Source organism: Trachemys scripta, chromosome 18, assembly GCF_013100865.1.
Source record: "Trachemys scripta elegans isolate TJP31775 chromosome 18, CAS_Tse_1.0, whole genome shotgun sequence".
In the NCBI taxonomy this organism is placed as follows: domain Eukaryota; kingdom Metazoa; phylum Chordata; order Testudines; family Emydidae; genus Trachemys; species Trachemys scripta.
The window spans coordinates 16,904,442-16,924,874 of NC_048315.1; the positions used below are offsets into that span (position 1 = coordinate 16,904,442).

Below are 20,433 nucleotides of genomic sequence, written 5' to 3' on the forward strand. Positions count from 1 at the left end.
ACACCCTGCTCCACGAGGGGAGGAACTAGGAGTCCTGCTGGCTGTGGGCCACTGCCAAGTTCAACCGCAGCACCGAGCGTGGGCTCCCGCCTTCCCCGGGTTACAGTGAGGGCCATCGCCTGACCTTCTCAAAATGGCGGCGGGGTGGCTCCACCTGGACCTCCCCAAGATGGCGACGCAGGGCGGCCGGCCGCCGGAGCCTGGTGGTGCGAAGTGCGCTTGCGCGCCGGGGCCCTGAGTGCAGTGAAATTCCGGGAGGGAGGGGGGAGGAGGAGGTGGCGAGTGAGCGGCAGACACGGAGCGACGGGCTTAAGCCCCAGTTAGGGACCCTGTGTGCTACGGCGGCGCCCGACGCGGAGCCAGACCCCGGGGGGGCCAGGAGCGGGCGGCGTGAGGGGGACTCGCCGCCGCCGGCCACTTCGTTCGCCGCCGCAGCGTCGCCGCCGCCGCTCGGACTCCCTCCTCGGGCAGAGAGGGGGAGAATGACGGAGCTCCAGTCCGCCTTGCTACTGCGGAGGCAACTAGCAGGTACCGGGGCTGGGGCCTGGGCTGGGGGCGGCGGTCCGGGAGCCCCGCTCAGGGAGGCAAGCTGCGTCGGGCCTGTGGCGGACGGGAGCTGGCGGTGGGGGGCGGGAGCATGAAGTCGGGGGTGGGGGGTGGGGGGAGTTACGGGCCGGCTGTGTGGACAGGCGTGGGGGGAGGAGGGCAGATTGGGGCACCCCTTCCCCCCGCGCCGGGAGCTGAGGGAACTAGGCCGCCGGGGGGAGGGGGAGCTGCGTGGTGATCCAGGGGAGGGGAGCTGCGTGGTGGAAGCGGGGGAGGGGCTCACACTGGGGTGCTTGGAGGGCCATAATGGGGGTTAGGGTCTTTCCTTCCCCCTGCGATGGAGGGGGCTGTCGGGCGCGTTGGAGTCCCCCCCACCTCCCCCCAATCTCCTCCTTGGTGGCAGGCGGAGTGAGGGGGGGTCCCCTTGTGTTCTCTCGGGGCGGGGCCTAAAGAGGATTTGAGGGACTCCCTTGTGGTCCCCCCGTGAACCTGCCCAGGGTTTTCTCCCTTCCCTGCTAGGCTGGGGTGCTGCTCAGTAACAAAGCTCCAGGAGGCGATGGCTTGTCTTGTCTCTGTGGGGCTGAGTCCCCCCCTTACGGGGAGGGTCTGCAGCTGTCACAGCCCCTCTTTCCCCCGAAGCAGCGGGCACGGCGCTCCCCCCTGCTCTGGGGAAGGGTGGGCATCTTCCTCCTCCCTTCTTTTGTTTTAAGCTCTAAAGTAGGAGGCTCGGGGTGGGGTGGGAATCGGACACGCCTGGGGTCTGGGCTGGAGGCGTGCGGGTGCCAGGTAGGGGTAGGGGGCTGGGGCTGGGGGCGCAGGCTGGAAGACGGTGGCGAGATCCGGCTCTGCCCCAGGTGTCTTGGGGGAGGGGAGACGATAGAAAAGGTCGGGGTCGCTGCTTGGTTCACTTTCTGACTCGCTTCTCGATCTCTCCTCCCCCTTCCTTTGTCCCTGGCCTGACCAGCCTTGCATGGCTAGCACAGTGCCTCAGCCACTGCTGCTGATACAAGGGGACCTGGCTCGGCTCGGCCTGTCCCGGCGGCAGCGCCGAGCATGCGCGGGGCCGCCCGGGCGGCTGGTCTCACAATGCAGCTCCATGTGCTGCTAGCTGCCAGATTTAAAGAGAAATGATCCAGCAGTTGTGGCTGTGTCGGCTGCAGCAAGCAGCGTGTCATTTTCTTTTCTCCCTCCCTGCCGGAGCACATGCTCCCCCTGGATCCCTCTAGTTTCCTGCTACCAGAATGAAGTAATCCCCTTTAAAAACAGATTTACCCGGTATTTGACTAAGGTGTTAGTCAAACCTAATGGCCTTTCCCTTGTCTTGTGCAAAAAAAGATTGCTTCACATCATAAGGAAATGTATGGTAGGAAGTATAACTAAACTCTGACAAATGAGGCTTTAGTGAGTGGAGGAGTCACACAGGGGAAGGAGTCATTCAGTGACAATGGAAACACAAGTGTAGCTCTAGTGTCAGAGGAATTACTGGAATTAGACTTGGGGAAAAAAGGCAGTAGAAATTGTCCTGTACAGGGGCAGTCCTTCCTGGGACTTGTTCCCTCATTCTGCTGAGGGAACAAGATGACCAGTAGTAGCTCTCTTCCAGTATTAATGTCTAGCTTGCGACATAAGCAATTTTTAGACTGTTGTTTTTATATAAACTTAAAAAAAATGCAGCTTCCTGCTCTCTCTCTTGCTTTAAATGAGTAGGTCTACATTACCAAAGAATGCATGAACTCAGGTTACTAATGTGAGTTAAAATGAGGGTGACCAGATAGAAATCAGGACACTTTTGGGGGGTTAGCTGCATATATAAGACCAAGCTCATAATATTTGGAGAGTCCCGATAATAGTGGGATGTCTGGTCACCCTTGTTAAAATAATTGAAGACAAGGAAACTCTGCTCTTAATTCAGGTTAGCAACTAGAGTTCAACCCCAGGCTCCTCTAAGGTTTGAACTCTAGCTGCTGACCCAGATTAAAAACCAAGTTGCTGTGTGTTCACTGATTTAACATTACCTACATTAAACAGAAATTCTGTCTGGTAAACTACACATGTGTAAGTGTTAACTAGTGTATAATCTCTTAAAGATGGTGTAGGAAAAGTTGTAAGGAAGGTGTCCAATGCATAATGTGGCTAAAATTAATAGTGTTAGCAATGGCAATGTTGAATGTATCTGTTCACTTTTTGCAGTACTGAAAGTCTTATGGTCTCGACACTCAGTGTATAGAGTTGTCCAGAAATCCTATAGTTTCTTAGGACTTATTGTTTGCATCTTTTTGTGAATAGGCATTGGGTGTATGCAGTGAAAGTGGTCTATTTTGTTGTAATTGCAAAGCTCAGTAACTGCAATAAAGACTTGTTAGGTTGGGAATTCTCCAACTTTCTGCTTTGAGTCACTGATGCTTCTCTGAAAAAATGAATAATCAAATGCCTCAAAGACACGGCTTATGATCACAAACCAAAAATTCTTGGTTATATATTTAACTTAAGAGTTATGAGACCAAATGATGGCATAAATCAATAGACACAGTACATTACTGTTTTGGTGGCATTACTCCTGAAAATTGCATAATTTGATATTGGATTTCTTGAAAGAATGGTAAAGAAACTATGTAGACTTGATCTCTGTAAAGTCTCTGAAATCCCAGGGGGCTCCAGCATAGGGCTAACAAGAAAAAAGTGTGGGTAACTTCAGAGACTGGGCACTTGAGTGTACAGGTAGAACTGGTTTCAGTGCTTTGGGCTTAACTTGTATGCCCTTTCTGTTGAACTCCTGCTTAACTAAAACTTCAGTTTTAAAATGTGCTTTCAAACACTTTAAAAGACAACTAGTGAGACAACATTAAAAACTTGTCACCATTGCCATCACTAATTGAACAGTATTAGGAGGAACAGTGCAAATGCTCTGTAATAGTACTTGGAACAGATCTAACCCAGTGTTATGATAATGCAGCTGGTAACCCTTCCCCATGTGGGTTCCCATTGTAGAATTCTGTGGTGTGCTGAACCTATGGTAAAATCTAAACTTTTGGGAGGGGGAGGTAAAGGGACCTTGAAGTCTTTGAAGTACTACTTCTGCTGGTCAAAATGATCACCCAAAGGACACTTCTCCATATTTTGATAGCATGGATGGGATTTCTAAGAAGCAAATTGAGCAGAAACTTGAGACTCTCAGACACTACTCTTTTTTGATAGGCCACTTGAAATCCTAATGCAGAGGTTGGACTTGATGATGTGTCTGCCATCTGACCCACTGCTGGCTGCCTTCTTCCAAGTCTATTTAATTTTTTCACACCCACAGTATTTGCTGTACCTCCAAACAAACTGTAACCTACTAATAGTCTGATACTGCTGTTTGCTTCTGGTGGGACTAGTACTTCACACTCAGCACTATGCATAGTAGGAAGGCTGGTGAGTCACAGGATGGGATTCAGGGCGGGGGCTGAGTAAAGACAGCAAGTACATGTCTGAGATGTTTTGTGTCATCAAAGTTTGGTAAAATAGTTCTTCTATTACTACTTAAAAAGATAAGGGTATTACCTAAGCACAGGAGGTCTGAATCAGAGCTGTTAGACTTGGAGCAAGGGGTGGGTGGGGAGCCTGAGAGCTGAAGGTAGAGGAAAAAATTAGTGGATCTAAGAGCCATCAGTAGGGCAAGGAGTGGGATAGAGATTGACTGACTGCATTCTCCCAATGTAGTTAGGAGAGAAAAAAGTGGGATCATAGCAATTATAATCCCACTTCCCTTATACTTCTACTGGTAGTAAAGTACTTGGTATAGGAAATTGTTTTCCTCCTCCCACCCCCAATCTGTGGCAAAGTACCATATTCTTCAATAGAAGTTGGTTGGCACTGTATGTATCCAAGAGCAGCTTTTAACTAGGGTATCACTAGCTTTAAAGTAAGCCATCTTCCCCACTAGCTAGAAATGTAACTTTATCTAAAACAAAATACAAACTTGAGAAGAACCTTTAATTAAAAATCTTTAAACATGGAGATGTAATGACACTAGGGAAAGCTGTAGGCACTCTTCATGTACAATCTGCCACAATATGCTACTCTGGCTATCTTTTTGCATTGTGGGAAGTCTAGCTAGAAGAAAGCTGGTTCCCAGTAGTCCTGTAACTTAAATCTTGACTTGCTGCTGCCAATGCTTCTGTCAGCTGACAGGGTGATCCTCTTGCCTGTATGAAAGTAATAGTCATAGCCAAGTGCTAACCCTTTTTTTGTCCTGGATATCTTAAGCTGTAGATGGGTTGAGCCTAATTTCTCAACCTGACTTGAGATGTGAATATATCTGATTTCGTATCCAACTTTCTTCCTCTTTCCACCTTGCTCTAAGATGCTAATAGATCTTGTCTGTTTCTCCAATGTAGACTAGACAGTCCTCTTTTTTGTAAAGGATGCATTGACAGAAGCAGTAAATAACTTTTCACATATCAAATTATAGACACTATCAGTGTTGTACTGAAAGTACATGCACATTGTATCAACTAGATCCTGGACTAATACAAGAAGCTGTCAAATCTTGACTAAAGGAGTCTTATTGTGTAATCTAAGGTTAATAGCAGTCAAACTTAACATGGCAAGCCATACTTTATGTGGGACAGGCAGATGTAACATTAACACTGGTAATTAGTTGGTATTGTCCAACTCTGATTTTGTATTTAAAGGGGAAGCATTAATTACTACCATCACCAGAGCAGCAAAATTTCTGGGACAGCTGTACCAGAGAGAAGTGACCAAATAGGAACTAAACTTAAAGTGGTGGGCTTTTTGACTCCAGTGGCCTTTCCTACCCAGCAAATCCTTTGTCCTGAAGTATACCCTAATTAATGCTAGTAGCTTCCCCTTACTCCCCTTCCATCAAAGTAAATTAAGTTGCCACACAGCCAGCTCAACCGTGTTCTGGTTGGATTTTTCTAATTTCTGGTGGTGACAGTAACCAAGGTAACCATTAAATTAAAAACTTCCTCTTCACCCCACAAAAAACTGTCAACTAAGCATAATTACCCTTTTCTTTTGAGTTATAATACCTAAAGTATGACTAACTCGATTTCTGATGGTAGCAATATCTTTGCCTGCTCCTGGAGAATAGTAGAAGTTGGGAATACTACATGAATAGATACTTTCATGTACAAGCCTTGGAAAAACAAGACGCATCTCACTGAGAACATACTGGGTCAGACCAAAGGTCCATCTAGTCCAGTATCCTGTCTTCTGACAGTGGCCAATACCAGGTGCCCTAGAGGGAATGAATAGAACAGGTAATCATCAAGTGATGAAGTACTGACAAGGGATGCTGTGGGGTGAGGAACAATCATAGTGCCTTCTGGGAATACCCACACAGTATCAAAACAAAAGTTTCTTCAATTAGGCAGATTAATTTTTTTTTTTTTTTTTTTTCACCTAAATTCCTTGAGAGATGGCCTGACTTCCAGGTACCTGTTTATGATAACGGCAAAGATTCTGTTTTGTCTTTAGTGTAGCTAAAACCGCTAACTGCTTCAGAAATGTGCTTCACAGGAAATGGATTAACTCAGTGGTCCCCCAACCTTTTTCGTCTGGCAGGCACCAGATAACTAGCCACGGAGGACCGTGGTGCCAGACAAGCATCTGCCGAAATGCCACCGAAAAGCGGCAACGTCAATAAGCATCGCTGGCGAGAAGCATTGTCATCCAGAGGCGTTGCTGCCGAAATGCTGCCAAAAATCGGCGGCATTTCGGCGGTGCTGTTGCTTCTCAGCGGCCAGTACACAGGCACACTTAGATGCCCCAGTGGGCGCCATGGTGCCCACAGGCACTGCGTTGGGGACTTCCGGATTAACTTGTATCATTTCTTTTCTAATATGACTTCATTATGCTTGGTCCATCTTTCCTTAATCCTCATTTTAAAAAAAAAAACATACTTTATTGTAACTAAGTAAGACTGCCTTCTGCTTGTACTGTCTTGTGTCTTTCTAATGGAAAACATAACTACATCTCCAGTTCAGAGAGGATTAAATAGGCATTTGTTTTAAGCTTTTTTTCCTTTCAGAGCTGTAGTTCTACAGCTTTAAACATCCCTGCTGAGAATAACTGGTTCTCATAAACTAAATTCTTATCTCTGCCAGAAATACCAGTGTTCTGGATCATCTTCCTTGTAGAATTACTACTTCAAACTCTCACCTCGATCTAAGCACCTTGCTGGGACATTTTCAGGGTCTTAATTTAGCCTTGAAATCATGGTTCTAAAGCATGTCTGAACTATTTCTGCAGGAATAACACTAACTTTTTATGCACTCATCTAAATTCATGCCAGATCCTCTTGATGCAACTTTGTCACTATTGCCAGTATCGAGGACTCAGTTCAATTAAATTGAAACTGGAAGAAGTACCTTTTGCTTGCTACTCTGAAAGGCCTTTCAGGGAAGTGTAGGGTTAGTGGAATAGTACAAGTGTCAACCAGAGTAAATATGAAAATCAGATCTTCTAAGAAGGAAAAGATTGAGTAAAAATCTTAAATAGTGGGAAGTAGAGTTCTCATCTCTTATGTTTGATTTCAGATTTGTGTAAACTAATGGTTTAACCAGTTTGTGTAGCAATTAATATCTCAGTCCTACCCAATCTCTCTCTACTGCTTCTTTTATACTGTAACTTGTACATCCTTGCAGGTAATGGTAGGAATACCCCACCATGCCAGTGAAATTCATGCCTTCTTAGGGCAGGTCTGCATTAGAAGCACTACATTGGCACCGCTGCAGCGCATCTGGTGAAGATGCTCTATGGTGATGGGAGAGCATCTCCTGCTGAAATAGTGTGGTGTGGACAGTGCTTACGTCACTAACTTCTGTCGTTCGGGGCGTGTCTTTCTTCCCCCACACACACATGCCCCTGGTTGATGTAAATTAGATGGACTTAAAGCAGTAGTGTAGACCTTCCCTCAAATTGAGCTTTGGCAGGATCTATTTGATATCTCCAAAGGCAGGACCTTTTGATTTAGCCACCTAAGCCACCCTGCAACACTCATACTTACTAGACATAAACTTCCCTTCTGCTCTTTGAGTCCAGGGTAGATCAACTGGAGCACTGATCAGATGTCTAGCCCCTGTAAGAACACTAAGTATAGCTATCTAAATGTAATAGGATTCCATAGAAATAACTGGCTCTCCTAATAACAAATGACTCAAATGATAGTAATGCTTTTGCTGGCCTTGATAGAATTGATCAAGGTAGTTTATATCTTCTGAACAAGGATTTCCTACAGGAAGGAAATCAACTAAATACTCAAGAGCTAAAACTATCTAGTCAAGCTAGCTGCAGTGACTCAAACCTGGTATTCACAAACTATATTTTGAAGAGTTGCTTGGGGAGAGAACCAACTTGTCTTACAGCAGTTCTGAATAACAATGCAGCCTAGAACTATGAATAACAGGTTTTTGGTATCTTGCTGTTAGCAAAGGAAAACAAGCTGGAAAAGTGCCTTTTGGATTACTCAACTTCTCCTGTGCATGTTATGGGAAATGTTGCTGGTGCTATGGTTGTGGGGCTTTTGTGTTTGGTATTTTTGGGCAGAGTGCTAGAATGTTATCTCAATATGGCATATTCCTGTGTGCTGTCATCCCACTTCTAATGGGTAGATTCCCTGGAATGCATGCTATTCTTATGTAGAACTAAATAAACAAATGCTGGCTCAAGTTTCATACTCTGAAAATCAGTGAGTTTGACCACTTTCATAACCAGTATGTTATGGGTTCACACCAAAGACACTCAGATCATCTGAAATGAGATACTAAACAAGACAATTACTTTTGCAACTTCTAAGGATTTGAATTTTGACTACCTTAATCTATTTCCTAAATGTACCTGTTGTTGTAATTATAATATGCTGTAACTTGTGCCTGTTTCCTCCTTGCAGGCAAATCAACTAAAATGTCAGACTTGGTAATTACTGGTAGTAAGCCTTATGGAAATGATGTCTTGAAGTGAATTATCTTGCTTTTGGGGAAAACGAGATCAGATAATGGCTGTTTTGAACCTAAAATGCTTACATGTGATTAAAGACTTGCAGAGGTTCATGGATATCTTAACTATTTTCCCTAATCCCCCAATTTGCTTTCTGATTTTGGGGGGAGGGGAATTCATCTGTCAGTGTGCTCCCTCAAAGATAGAAGGGGGGGGGGGTGGGAATCTATAAAATCTCCCCTTGAACTTCTGATGCTATTTTCTTCTAAAGGAAGATAGAGAGGAGGAAACTAAGCAATAGTGGTCCTATGCCATTCTTCACACTTAAACAATTTCCCCAAATAATAAATATAAGATGGTGTTACTTGTGTATTGAGGATGGAAATATAAATAGCAGTGCTTTAAGGCAACATTTACAACAACCTGGTCATTTCACTGTTTAGTGACTTGACTTGACTAAGCCACTGAAAAGTATCACCATAACAGGAAATTTAGGATTAGTTAAAAGCTTTCCTGGCCACATTTCAGCATGCAGAAGCTAGTACTGTACAGAAACACAAACTAAATGCAGTGAGGTAAAACTAAGGTTGGCTTAAGTCTTGTATCCTACTTCTGCTGCAGGTGCTACATTAACTAATTTGCTGTGATACTACCTTTCCTTGATCTCTACAGTGGATCAGTTCTATTACGGATATAGATTCCACTGCTTTCTTGTCTTCTAACGTGGCTCTATCTTATCTACTAGTGCACCCAAAGAACACGTGATATTTATTGAGTGACTCTTGGCCTGTAAGCCTTCTGTGTTCCTGACTTGCTCAAGGAATCTAACTGTCCCTCTAACTTTGTAGATCAGCTTAGTATCCTTATTTGCATAGTCTTGCATGAGTTGCTTGTGTTGGGATGAGAGTTCACCTAGTGGCTAATAGCTTGCCTGGTAGGTTTAGGTTAAAACTGCTCCTCCCAACTAGTGAAATAAGGGGTTGTGCAATGCAGTGTTGTAGTCTAGTTTGTATCAATAAAATGATCCTGCATCTTGCTTGGATTTAAGCAACAGTATGCCCAGTGGAATCCTTGTGTCCCTCTTTCAGGACAAGAACTCAAGACTCTGCCTCACTAGAGGCTACCCAGTTTGATAATCTTGTGATAGGCTTTCTTTTTAAAATGAAAACCAAAGTCTTCTACATCTCATGAAACCTTCTTCTGTGTGAGGATACTTGTGATTATTCCTAGATAACTACCCTCTTTGGAGGAAACTTGACTCCAGGAAGCAATGTCTTCAGGGCACTAACTCCTAAACTGCAAATTAACTCAGTGTTCAACCTGGTAGCAGCACAGAGAATAGTAGGGATGGAGAAAAGCTTTATGTAACTCAAGATCTAGAATTTACTTGCCAAGCAAATCCCCTCTGTTGCTGTGGATGGAAGTAACATCTGGCCTGGCAGGTTTTGGCGATAGTCAGACTTGTTTTCCACTTTCTTAGTTAGACTTTAAGAGCTTAAGTCTATGGAGTCTATTGATCAAGCAGCATGTATTCTTGCTGAGTATGGAGAAGTCGCAGAGCAAGAGAACAAAGTAGGTCTTTCCCCACTCATGCCCCTCAAAGTCCAACTGTATTAGGTTCTGGCATGATAGAATATAGGAAGTATGCATCTTCTAGTCTGTCACAAGAGGTCTCTACCAGAAGAATATTTGAACTACTGATTTAAGCAGTATGTACTTCTTTAGACTAGAAGAATTAATAATATTAACAGTGGTGCTGCAATGCACTATTACTGGAAAGGGCCCAAGAATGTTTCCTAAGATATCATGAAACTTAACCAGGTTATACTGTTAACCACGAATAAAAGCCTAACAGTTGTAGCTACTAAGGTTTGCTTTCTGGGGTGGGGGGAGGAAGGATGGCAGGAGCAGAAAATGGGAAGACAAGTCCCTCCTTGAGCAAATTGAAAGATAAAATGGTGACACTAAAGGTCATATGGACTTTCACAGACTAAGCTTGAACTGGGTTAATCTAATATTTTTACTACATGTGGTGTATCTGGATGTATAACAAGATGCCAGTTGTGCAAAGTGCTCCTTATGTTTCACTAGTTTAGACAAACAGATGCTCTTGCAAGACCACTGCTTTCACCATACTCCTTTAAACCCTTAACACCATTCCTAGTAACATTCTGTATGCAATAGGCTAGATAGCCTCTTTCCTTCTGTACCCCAGATCTCAGGATTCCAGAGGAAGAATGGGTCACAAACACTTCATCTGTAGACACTTGGCAGCCTGGCAGTGTAGCTGGATTTTGTCTGCCTTGACCCCAGCTTCACAGATCTAGTAGAAGTTTCAGAAATCTCTGTTAAACTTTTTTTTTCTAGAGGTGGGGATGAGAGTTCTAGATAAGTGTTGCTCCTAGAAAGATGTGAGGTGGCCATGGAACCTCTTGATAAATCTTAGAACTGCTTGTAACCAGGTAGACCTACTAAGCTCTATTAAGAGTAAATGTGAAGGGGGAGGGGAGAACAATCACTTCACTTCAATATGAACCATCTGACCATGTGTGTTTTTTTTTTTTTTTTTTTTTTTTTTTTAATAACATGGACATGAAAGATGTGGTTCTTCTGATTTATTACCCCCCCAACTCTTAACATTGTCCTGTGCAAGAGGAATACTGTAATCAAAGAACTTAAATTCTGAACTAACACCCACACTACTCCCCAAGTTAGTATTCCTGCCCCTCCCAGAATAAATCCTATTTTAAAATCTCTAAACACTGTTACTATACAGTAGAAGCTTTAATAATAGAGGGATGCCCGAGCAGCAAAGACATCTGATAGATTATTACCAGTTATTTGCCAGGGCTACTATAGTTCCTACCACTGAAATCTGAAATTCAACTTTGGCTCTTCCTTTCTCCCATGCAGTTAATGAGCAGAATCAAGCTTTTAACTTATGATCCGAAGTATGATCCACTCTCCATAGGAAGTACCTGATTGTCCTTCTTACTCTAAGCAGCATCAAGATTGTTTCAGTCACAAGTAGTGAACTTTAAAAACTAGTCTTGATTTCAAAGATCTCTGAGGGGAACCTTGCCTCTTCAGGGGCAAACAGCTATAGTTTTCGGATGCTGGGCAAGCAGGTGAAAAAAATGTGAGTATTCTGTAAGCTTTATTGGGTCTTCCTGCCTCTTTCCTGCCCCCTCCTCTCCACACACAGGCTGCCCTAAAGGGAGAGCTTACAGCTCTTCAATTCTTGACTGAGCAGAAAGCTGATGTGACTAATTCTTCTGCTGTAACTCCACAGAAGTCCTCCTGGTTTACAATGCAACCACAGGTCCCTGCCAAGTCAGTTAGGCTGTTACCCTGATGACTTGCACAGCAATAGACTGTTTGTTTACCAGGGCACCCCATCACTTCTATAATAGTGTCCAGTTTGAGCAGTAACAAGAACAATCTGAGCCACCTACTTCCAGAATTGAGATGTTCCAGTGAAACTTTAATGTTGGAAAAACCGCTGGGGGTGATAGATGAAGGACACTGTCCTAACCCAGTTAACTGACATTATGCAGCAAAGCTCTTGAGAGCAAACATGCTCTGCATGGAGTGGTGGTCAGATATTGTTGCGCATTCCACCCATTACTAGGGAGCAAAGGGGTTTTTTTTTTTTTTTTTCTTTTTAAATTTGGACTTCTCATGTAAGAGGATGTTGTAATGAGTAGCTCCATTTTGCTATGCAAACGTTTGTCTCAAATATTATTCCCATGTCTGCAGACTGGAGTGGGTGGTGAAGGAAATGGTATGGCACTGCTTATGTGGTGTGCCCATGGAGACAGTGACTCACTAACACTATTAAGGAGCCTGGTGTAAACCAAACTTGTAGGTTCCAGGATCCCTCTCCATAAGGTATCACTCATGACCAAAGTATCTGAGCCCTGGATGTGCAGTAGCACACAGTTGAGTGGTGTAACTCTGAATATCCTCTGGTGTTGCCATGCCATAATGTGGTGGATTGGCACACTCAAGTTGGTGTGGTATGCATTAATGCTGCATAGAGGATCTTGATTTCCTGTCTTCCCCCTTGGACAGTATCTAATCTAACTATAGAAGATACTTTTTAGTGAATAGAAAGTAAATGTCAAAACCAAGTATTGTATAGGCCAAGGATAACCTGTATTAACTCTTACTTCACCACAGTCAAGGTATGACTGCACTGCAGCACTCTGACCCTAAGCATGTGGTTCTTAACAGACTAGTCATTGTTTTTGGCAAAAGGCTTTAGGTTTCTTCATGACTAGAAAGACATTATAAAATGTCTGAAGGATTCTTTTGATATTGACACTATTTCTTAGTTGCGGTGTCCTCCTCTTTAATGCAGTAGTGTCCCTTAGTTATTTGGTTCTAGGTAACCTGTCATGATGGACTTTAGACCTATTTAATATAGGAGCAAGCCAACAGCTTGGATGGCCGTTCTGAACCTCATGGCTGCAAAAAATTGTATGCATATCTTAATTACTAAACCACATCACCTTAAGGGCTGTAGCACATACAGCCCTTAAGAGGTACAATAGGAACCCCTTTTGAAATATGGTATAGATGTAAATATCTAAATTCATCACAGGCTGAAACAGCAGTGGTAACAGCTTTCAGAACACAGGTAATTTTCAAGCTTTAGAACTTTGGAACAAAGTAAACTAAAACATGACTACTCAAAACAGTGTTCTGACCCTGCTATTGACAATCTGTTTGAAGATCCCAGTGGGATCCTAAAGCTCTAGCATGCAGTTTTGAAAGGGAAATAATAAACTCAGTAAACATTTAAGTCTTAAAATCCAATAGCACTTGTTCTGCTTATATTTACTGTCGACACTCTTGGTTGTCTACCTTCATACGCATAAGGCATATGTGTAGAGCATTATAATATGCCTGTTTTGTGACTTAATTGGGAACTATCTGAATTTTTATTAGTGAATTCAGTAGTAACTTGTTTAACACCTTACCAGTTGAACAGTGAGCTTGAAAGAGCTCAGGTCTTCCAAGCTCAAGTCTCTTTACAGATTAAAATATCACTACATGGAACAGATTATTGATAGTGTACTAGCAGTGGTGTACCTAAATCTAAACATGCATAGGGACTTGCTTAATGAAGTTAAACCTGATGAAACGATCTGCTGTTGAACTAACTATATTTTGTAGAAACAAAGACTGTGGAAAGGGGTATGAGGAGTCTGGCAGATAAGCATTATTCCAATCCCTGGATGGGGGAGTGAGGCATTGGAAGTGACTCCCAGGCAAGCAACTAGCTTAAGGTAAACTCCTCAAGCTGAGGACTAGGTCAGAAATGGTTTCCAGGACAGTGGATAGCACACATTGTTCCAAAAGGCTATCTTTAACAGGACAGTGTCATTGCCTGGACCAGGTCTCTGCAGCCTGTGGATTGAGTCAGCACAGGGTGGATATGGACAGTATGGCATGTTCCAGGAACACTTTAGTGGCAGCAGGAAACTACTTAGGCGTGTGACAGTTAATCTAAGGCCTTGGCTACACTTAGGGATTAGTAGTGTGAAGCACAATTGTAGTCGTGCCACCAGCGCTGCAAGAGCTCTCTCGCAGCACTGCAAGTACGCCACCTCTCCGAGGGAATAGCTTGCAGCGCTGTGAGCAAGCATGCAGCGCTGCAGGCGCTGATTACACTCGCGCTTTACAGTGCTGCGCTTGGGGGGGGGGGGGTGCATTTTCACACCCCTGAGCGCAGCAAGTTGCAGTGCTGTACAGTGCCGGTGTAGCCAAGGTCTAAAGCTACTCAGAATAAGAACCAGTAGCTCTGTCATGGTGTGTGCAGGCAGACAAAGGATGCAGCTGAAGACGCAGATCTTAGTTGTATACTACTTGAGATCTGCTATGATGGTAATAATCACAGCTTGATATGGCAAATACAAGCAGCTAGAAAATCAGACTTCAGTAGTCTGAGCCCTAGTCTTCAACAGTGCTGAATAGGTGGCTGTAGACTGGTATCTCTAGCCCTGGGTTTAATCCACTGAACCTGTTCATGAGAGAGATTTCAGAGAACTTAGCTTGTTCAATAATCAAACTACACTTTTATATCTAGTATTAAGCAGAGTAATGGCTCTTTACTGTAATGTAGTGCAGAGTGCTCTGACTTAAGTATTCATGTGCAGTGGCGGGCTGTCTCAGTAGACATTGAAAAGTTTAAATGCCATACATAGCTGCTGCATTTAGCCATGGGGCTCTTTCTGCTTAGTCACTTGGACACCCCTGCTTTGCTTTTGGCTTTGTATAAAGGTCTCTAGGCCTGTATAAAGGCAGTAATGGTGGGTAGGGGAATGCTTGTAGTTTGGTGTGCGTTTAATTAATACTTGAACCAGGATGGATTTGATTTAAATCACTAGTCAGGAAGGCTCTATTTAATAATCATGGATTTCTACATAAGGTTATAACAACCAAGAAGAATGCAATTTTAATACATATTCTTTACAACTTGGAGATGTAGGTTTCATTTTTAGAAGGTACACACTATACATTTCTAAAGTTAATTTTGAAAACTTTTCAGATGAGTTTTTTACAGCTATATCAGAAAATGAATGATTGTTTAGTTATTTCATTTACCAAAGGTAATTGAAGCAGATAGGTCACCTCCCAATGACTTCATAAACATCTCCAATTCAACAGGTGAATCATTAATATTTGGAGGCTTTTCTTGCCATTCTGTTTTAGGAGGAGAACATCACCAGACAGACAATTATGTTGTTTTAACATTGTTTTAGTTATGTATTCTGGATTTTTTTTCTTCAACAGCAACATAATTAACAAAACAAGCATATAAACTTTTGAATTTAGTTAAACATTCAAGCTTTTTTAAATCAGGTTTGTTTTTGTTTTTAACTACAATAGTTAAATGAGAGAGTTAAAAACAACAACCAACTAAATCTACTGTGTCAGCCAGGTCAACATGAGAAACTTAAAATATTGGCTTCTGCAGCTGACTCAATCATCTTCACCTTCATTTTCCTGTTTGTTCATAATCTGGAAAAGAAAAACAAGCTTTCCTGCTTTTTCAGGTCCCAAATGACTTCTCAATTTGGAATGAATTAGTCCAAAAGAAGAAAATAATCTTTCTACATCGGCAGAAGAAGGTACTGCTGTTAAAAATGAGATGATCACTTCAAGAGTCTCTGAATCAGTGCTTAAGTGACTTCCACCAGTTCACTGGTGTGACTTTCTTTAAAACATCAGCAAACCTACTTCTTGAATGGTTCTTATTCCCAAACTGGGTCTCTTTTTACAGCCTACTGCCATTATAGGTTTTCCCTTCTAGTGAGAGAATGGTATGGAAGATCTCAAGTCAATGAGGGCTACACTCAGACCTCAAGACATCTGGAATATGCTGCTCAAACAGTTCCACTTTTGTTTCTACTGCCTGTCCCTCCCTTTTCACATTTATTTCCAGACTTCTCCTTCTCCAGATCTACTCCACACACAACCATCTTCTGTTCATTGAACTCTTTGAAACTTTGCACTGTTAGAGAGAGGTAAGGGGTTGACTCTGTGTAAACAAATCTGCAGAGGGACAATAGGGTTGAGGTCTATTTCTCAACTCTCTATATATTAATATTACTTAACATGCTTGTTAACAGCAAAAATGTTTATCTCTGGAGACACAAATCCAGTTTGAGAACTGCAAAACTAAACATCTCTGGGATCTTCTAGACTGAGCCCTGAGTCCCATTGGGTAAATATAAAGGCTAACCTAAATCTATACAGAAGCCCCTGGAACCCCATAAAATGGGGTCCCTAATCTATGAACTCTTGGAACTCATTTACAAAACTTTCCTTAAACATTTACATGAATATATGGTCTCATACTTTAGAATTCATAATTCCTATTCCATGATAGAGTTTTAATTAATTCTTATCTTTAGATAGGTTTGCTTTCTTCAAAAAGCATGGTCTTAAAAAAAAAAAAAAAAAAAAAAAAAGAAGAAAAAATTGTATCCACCCTGATTTGAACTATAGCCACAGCCCATGTACTATTTGTATTAAAGGTGCCTTTCTGGCTGATTCCATAGGTGCAGCACAAACCAAAAACACCTTGTACCATAGAACTGAAGGCTGCTATCCTGACAATACAAGTAAATTGCAGCTTGCTTTAGTCACAAAGATCATGTGTATGTATATAGTTAAAACACAATTGTGAACTTTAATTTCAAAAACTTAAATGCAGAAAACTCTACCCAGAGCAAGAGGGCCAAGGAAGACCAGTGAGGTCCTTAAAACCAATTCTTGGTTGACTCTTGCTGCCTAGTGGTACAGGGAGGTTTCAAGCACTGGAGCCCTCCTCCTTAATTTGTTCATGTCACTACTGGGCCCTGTTTCATGGGAGTTCCCCTAACTCGGATGCATCTGTGCTTGGGAACAGCTTACCCCAGCTGTAAGCAGTAACTACCTCAGTTGGGAATTGACATACTTATAAAGCACTGGAGGTTTTTCGCCTTCCTCCGCAGCATGGGGCAGGGATCTCTAGCAGGAGGGTTTCTGCCGATTGAAGCCACCTAAAACAGGATTGGGGACTTCAACAGCAGAGTCCAGGGAAGGGGTAGGGACGGTTTTGTGGCCTGCAGCATGCAGGGGGTCAGACCAGATGATCATAATGGTCCCTTCTGACCTTAAAGTCTATGAGTCTGAGTCACTCTAAAACAGACATGTTGTCTTCATCTGGTGCCTTTAAATGCAGAGTCCTTCAATCAGTAAAGGTTCCAGCCAGTACAAAACACAGCAGCCCATATGCATAGCATTAGAGCTTGCTATGAACACTCTGTGTATGCTCCTTCTCCTTGCAGGTGCTTTGCTCTGTTCAGTGGGGAGTTAATTCAGAGCTGGGTCAAGAGAGATCCTGATATTCAAAGTCCTCCATGGGACTGCATCTAGCTATCTAGGACAGCCTAGTCCTCCATGATGGCTCACGAATGTTGGAGACCACTCTTCTAACTGGGTCTAGACTAGACATCGGACTCCTGCAAAGTGAGTGACCAAGAGTGGCAACACTTCCAGAACCAAACACAAAATTAAATTTCTCTGACTTAGTTCCCCCTCTGTCTCACCATGCACAACACATCCACCCACTCACTGATGCATAAAATCAAGCTATTGCTTCCATAGCCTGTAGGACCAAAGTTAATGCCTGAAGAAAAGGCCAGAACAAGGATGTGTCTCTATTGCAGAGTTAGCTCAGGCTAGTTTAACTAAAGAGTGTGATCACAGTGCAGAATAACACTTGATCAGCACAGTAGCTGGATTAGCAGAAAAGAATAGGTGTATCCCCACTTCATTACTAGCTTAAGCAACAGCAGTACTCAAGGCTCACCTGAAAGGCAAGGAGTCTGAATCTGATGCTTAAAGAGCCAGTGAAGACACTCAAGGGGGGGGAGGGGCGTGAAATGTGGTGTCAGGATAGATTGATAGAGGCTCAAGAGGAGTCGAGCAGGTCACGTGAAGCATCTCATCAATGAGGATGTAGCGATACAAGTGCTTGGTTGTGAAGGATTGAATAAGTTACCCTTGTAAATTTAAGGGTCTGATAGTTCAGAAATGCTGAACCCTTGAAGCTCCTTTGAACAGTTCAGGGGGGCATTCATTTAAATCTTATTTGAATTATTCAAATTGGAGTCAGTAGGAAACCTTGACTTTTAAATCAATTTTAATTTGTTTGTACTTTGGTCTTGAGGGGGTGAGAGGTTGATTCTCATTGGCTTTTAACTATTAAGACTCCTTGATTTGCAACTAAACATAGCTTTACACTAAAGTTGCATTTTTGTTTTGCTAATCAGGAGGATACAATAGATCTATACACACTTAAGCAATTCTATAGCTTAACTTGCACTTATTCAGGTTCTTTATTTTACCTTTTTTTTTGTCGGAAGATAAATGAATGATCCATTTATTAGATTTAACTAATTGTGTTCAGCACTACTTGTATAGAGATCCAAATTCAATTAAATACACAAACACTTATATTTATTAAATCTAATGTGAATGTGCTGGATACTTGAGTCTACTAAAACCATTTTGAATTTGAAACTAACAGCTGTATTATCTATAGTGAATTGTACTTTCTCGTCACCAAGTTCAGTACTTTTGAACGTTCTCTGAGTCTCTCATCCTTCTCCCTCCCCCCCCCAACTCCCACTTGTTTTCTTAACTTTAACTAGTCATTGACCCAAACTAGTGGAATAGATTAAAATGAAGAAAATATTCTCTGCACCTTCAGAAGAGCCTACTGTTACCAAAAGCCTTTCAGCACACTCTGGTTCCAGGTGCCTAGCCAGTGACTTCCACTAGTTTAAAACTTCAGCAGGAAACATGTGCTGCCTTCTGGCTTTTATATTAAGTTTAAATGATTTTTTTAATTATGGTGAGTTTAGACCTTATTGGCTGTTTTCAATTTTAATTTAAATAGGTTTATTTTCTAAATATCTGTTTACATTAAAATCCATTTTGTCTAAAAAAAATTTTAAAAATCCACCCTGCCTAGACTTCAGCTGGTTGTCCTCAATACCTCCTAAAAAATCAATCTAAGGACTTATTTAAAATCCTGCTTTTTTTTTTTTTTTTTTTTAACCTTAGAAAATACTATGTAAGCTTTGCACCAAATATCTAGGAAGCAACTCCTGGTTAGTGAAAACTTTTTTTGTAAGCCTAACCTCTTCTTTCTTCTGAGGAAAGATGAAGGCCTTGTTCATGTAACACAAAACAAAGAACACAAATCCAACTTCATGTCTGTTATTTTTGAAGATGTAGGCATTTCAGCTCATGTGGTGAGCTTTAAGGAACTGACTTATCAAGTATCCACATAGATTCCCGCCCCTGGTGCATGCACACATGATCTGCATGAGTTCAGAATCTAACCAGCAGTAGCTGTATCTTACACACCCTCATGCCTCTCAAGGGCATAAAGGGTGGAGCAATCCAGATGCCACTCAATTTCTTACCACCCATGACAATGAGATGGAAGGAGAACACTGAGGCTGTTCCAAGTGCACTCAGTTTAAGGTGCATTTAAAAAAGCCTATGAAGGGACCATCTGACTCTGAAACTGTTCCAGCAAAAGTCTGTTGTGCACTCCTCAAACAGTCAGCAAATGCTCCAGATGTTAGAGAGGTAACCCCAGGCTCTGGGGACTAAAGACCTTACACATCAAAAGAGCTATGCATCAGTGAGTTTTGTTCGGTTACCCTCTTCGTGTTCTGATTCTCTGTGTGAGCAACTTTAGGTTGAGGGTAGCTGAACCGTTTTGAGGGTCTATTGACATAAGGGATTGAGGCGTAGGAGTAAGATGTCCCACACTATATGGAGCCATGAAGTGAGAATGAGGTGGCCAGGATTGCATCCTATGTTGAGGCACCTGGGGTTGAGGAGGGGGCATCCACAGGGGTTAAGCTCTGTCCACCTCATGCTTCTGATTAGATAGAATGGGATGTCACTTTTCCTTAGCTTACCTCTGTCTCAGGTGACAAAGTAGCAGCTCCCAGAGAAGGGCTTCTAGAAGATGCAGGTTAAGCTGAACAGTGAAACTTGCCTATGGATGGTGCTATGCTCTATAGCAGGGGTCAACAACCTTTCAGCAGTGGGGTGCCAAGTCTTCATTAATACACTCTAATTTAAGGCTTCGCGTGTCGGTCATATATATTTTAACGCTTTTTAGAAGGTCTCTCTAAAAGTCTAATATATAACCAAACTACCTTTATATGTAAAGGGTGGCCTGCTGGGACTCCAGGCCCGAAAGCAAGATGAGCAAGGGCTGGAAACAAAGATTGGCAGCTGAGGTGAGTGGAGTAGGTGGCTGGTAGGCCTGAGCAGGGCTGGAGACCTGGACCCTGTCTGTCGGCAAGACCGCCTCCAACCAGAAGCAAGGTGAGTGGAGCTGTGCGGTAGAGACCCCTG

The 20,433-nt window shown here is 42.8% G+C and overlaps 1 protein-coding gene across 4 annotated transcripts in view; it reads left to right on the forward strand.

Moving 5' to 3' along the window:
* The first annotated feature begins 241 nt into the window (after window positions 1-241).
* UBE2G1 (ubiquitin conjugating enzyme E2 G1) overlaps window positions 242-20,433 on the forward strand; it is a 46,506-nt gene continuing 26,314 nt past the window's right edge. Inside the window, exon 1 of one of the 4 annotated variants that reach the window (XM_034752443.1) lies at window positions 242-528. In XM_034752443.1, the coding sequence (XP_034608334.1) occupies window positions 483-528 (46 nt within the window). In that variant the 5' untranslated portion in view covers window positions 242-482. Of the gene's footprint in view, window positions 529-17,372; window positions 17,515-20,433 lie in introns of those variants that run through there. The other 3 variants (XM_034752441.1, XM_034752440.1, XM_034752442.1) reach the window with 3 other exon arrangements.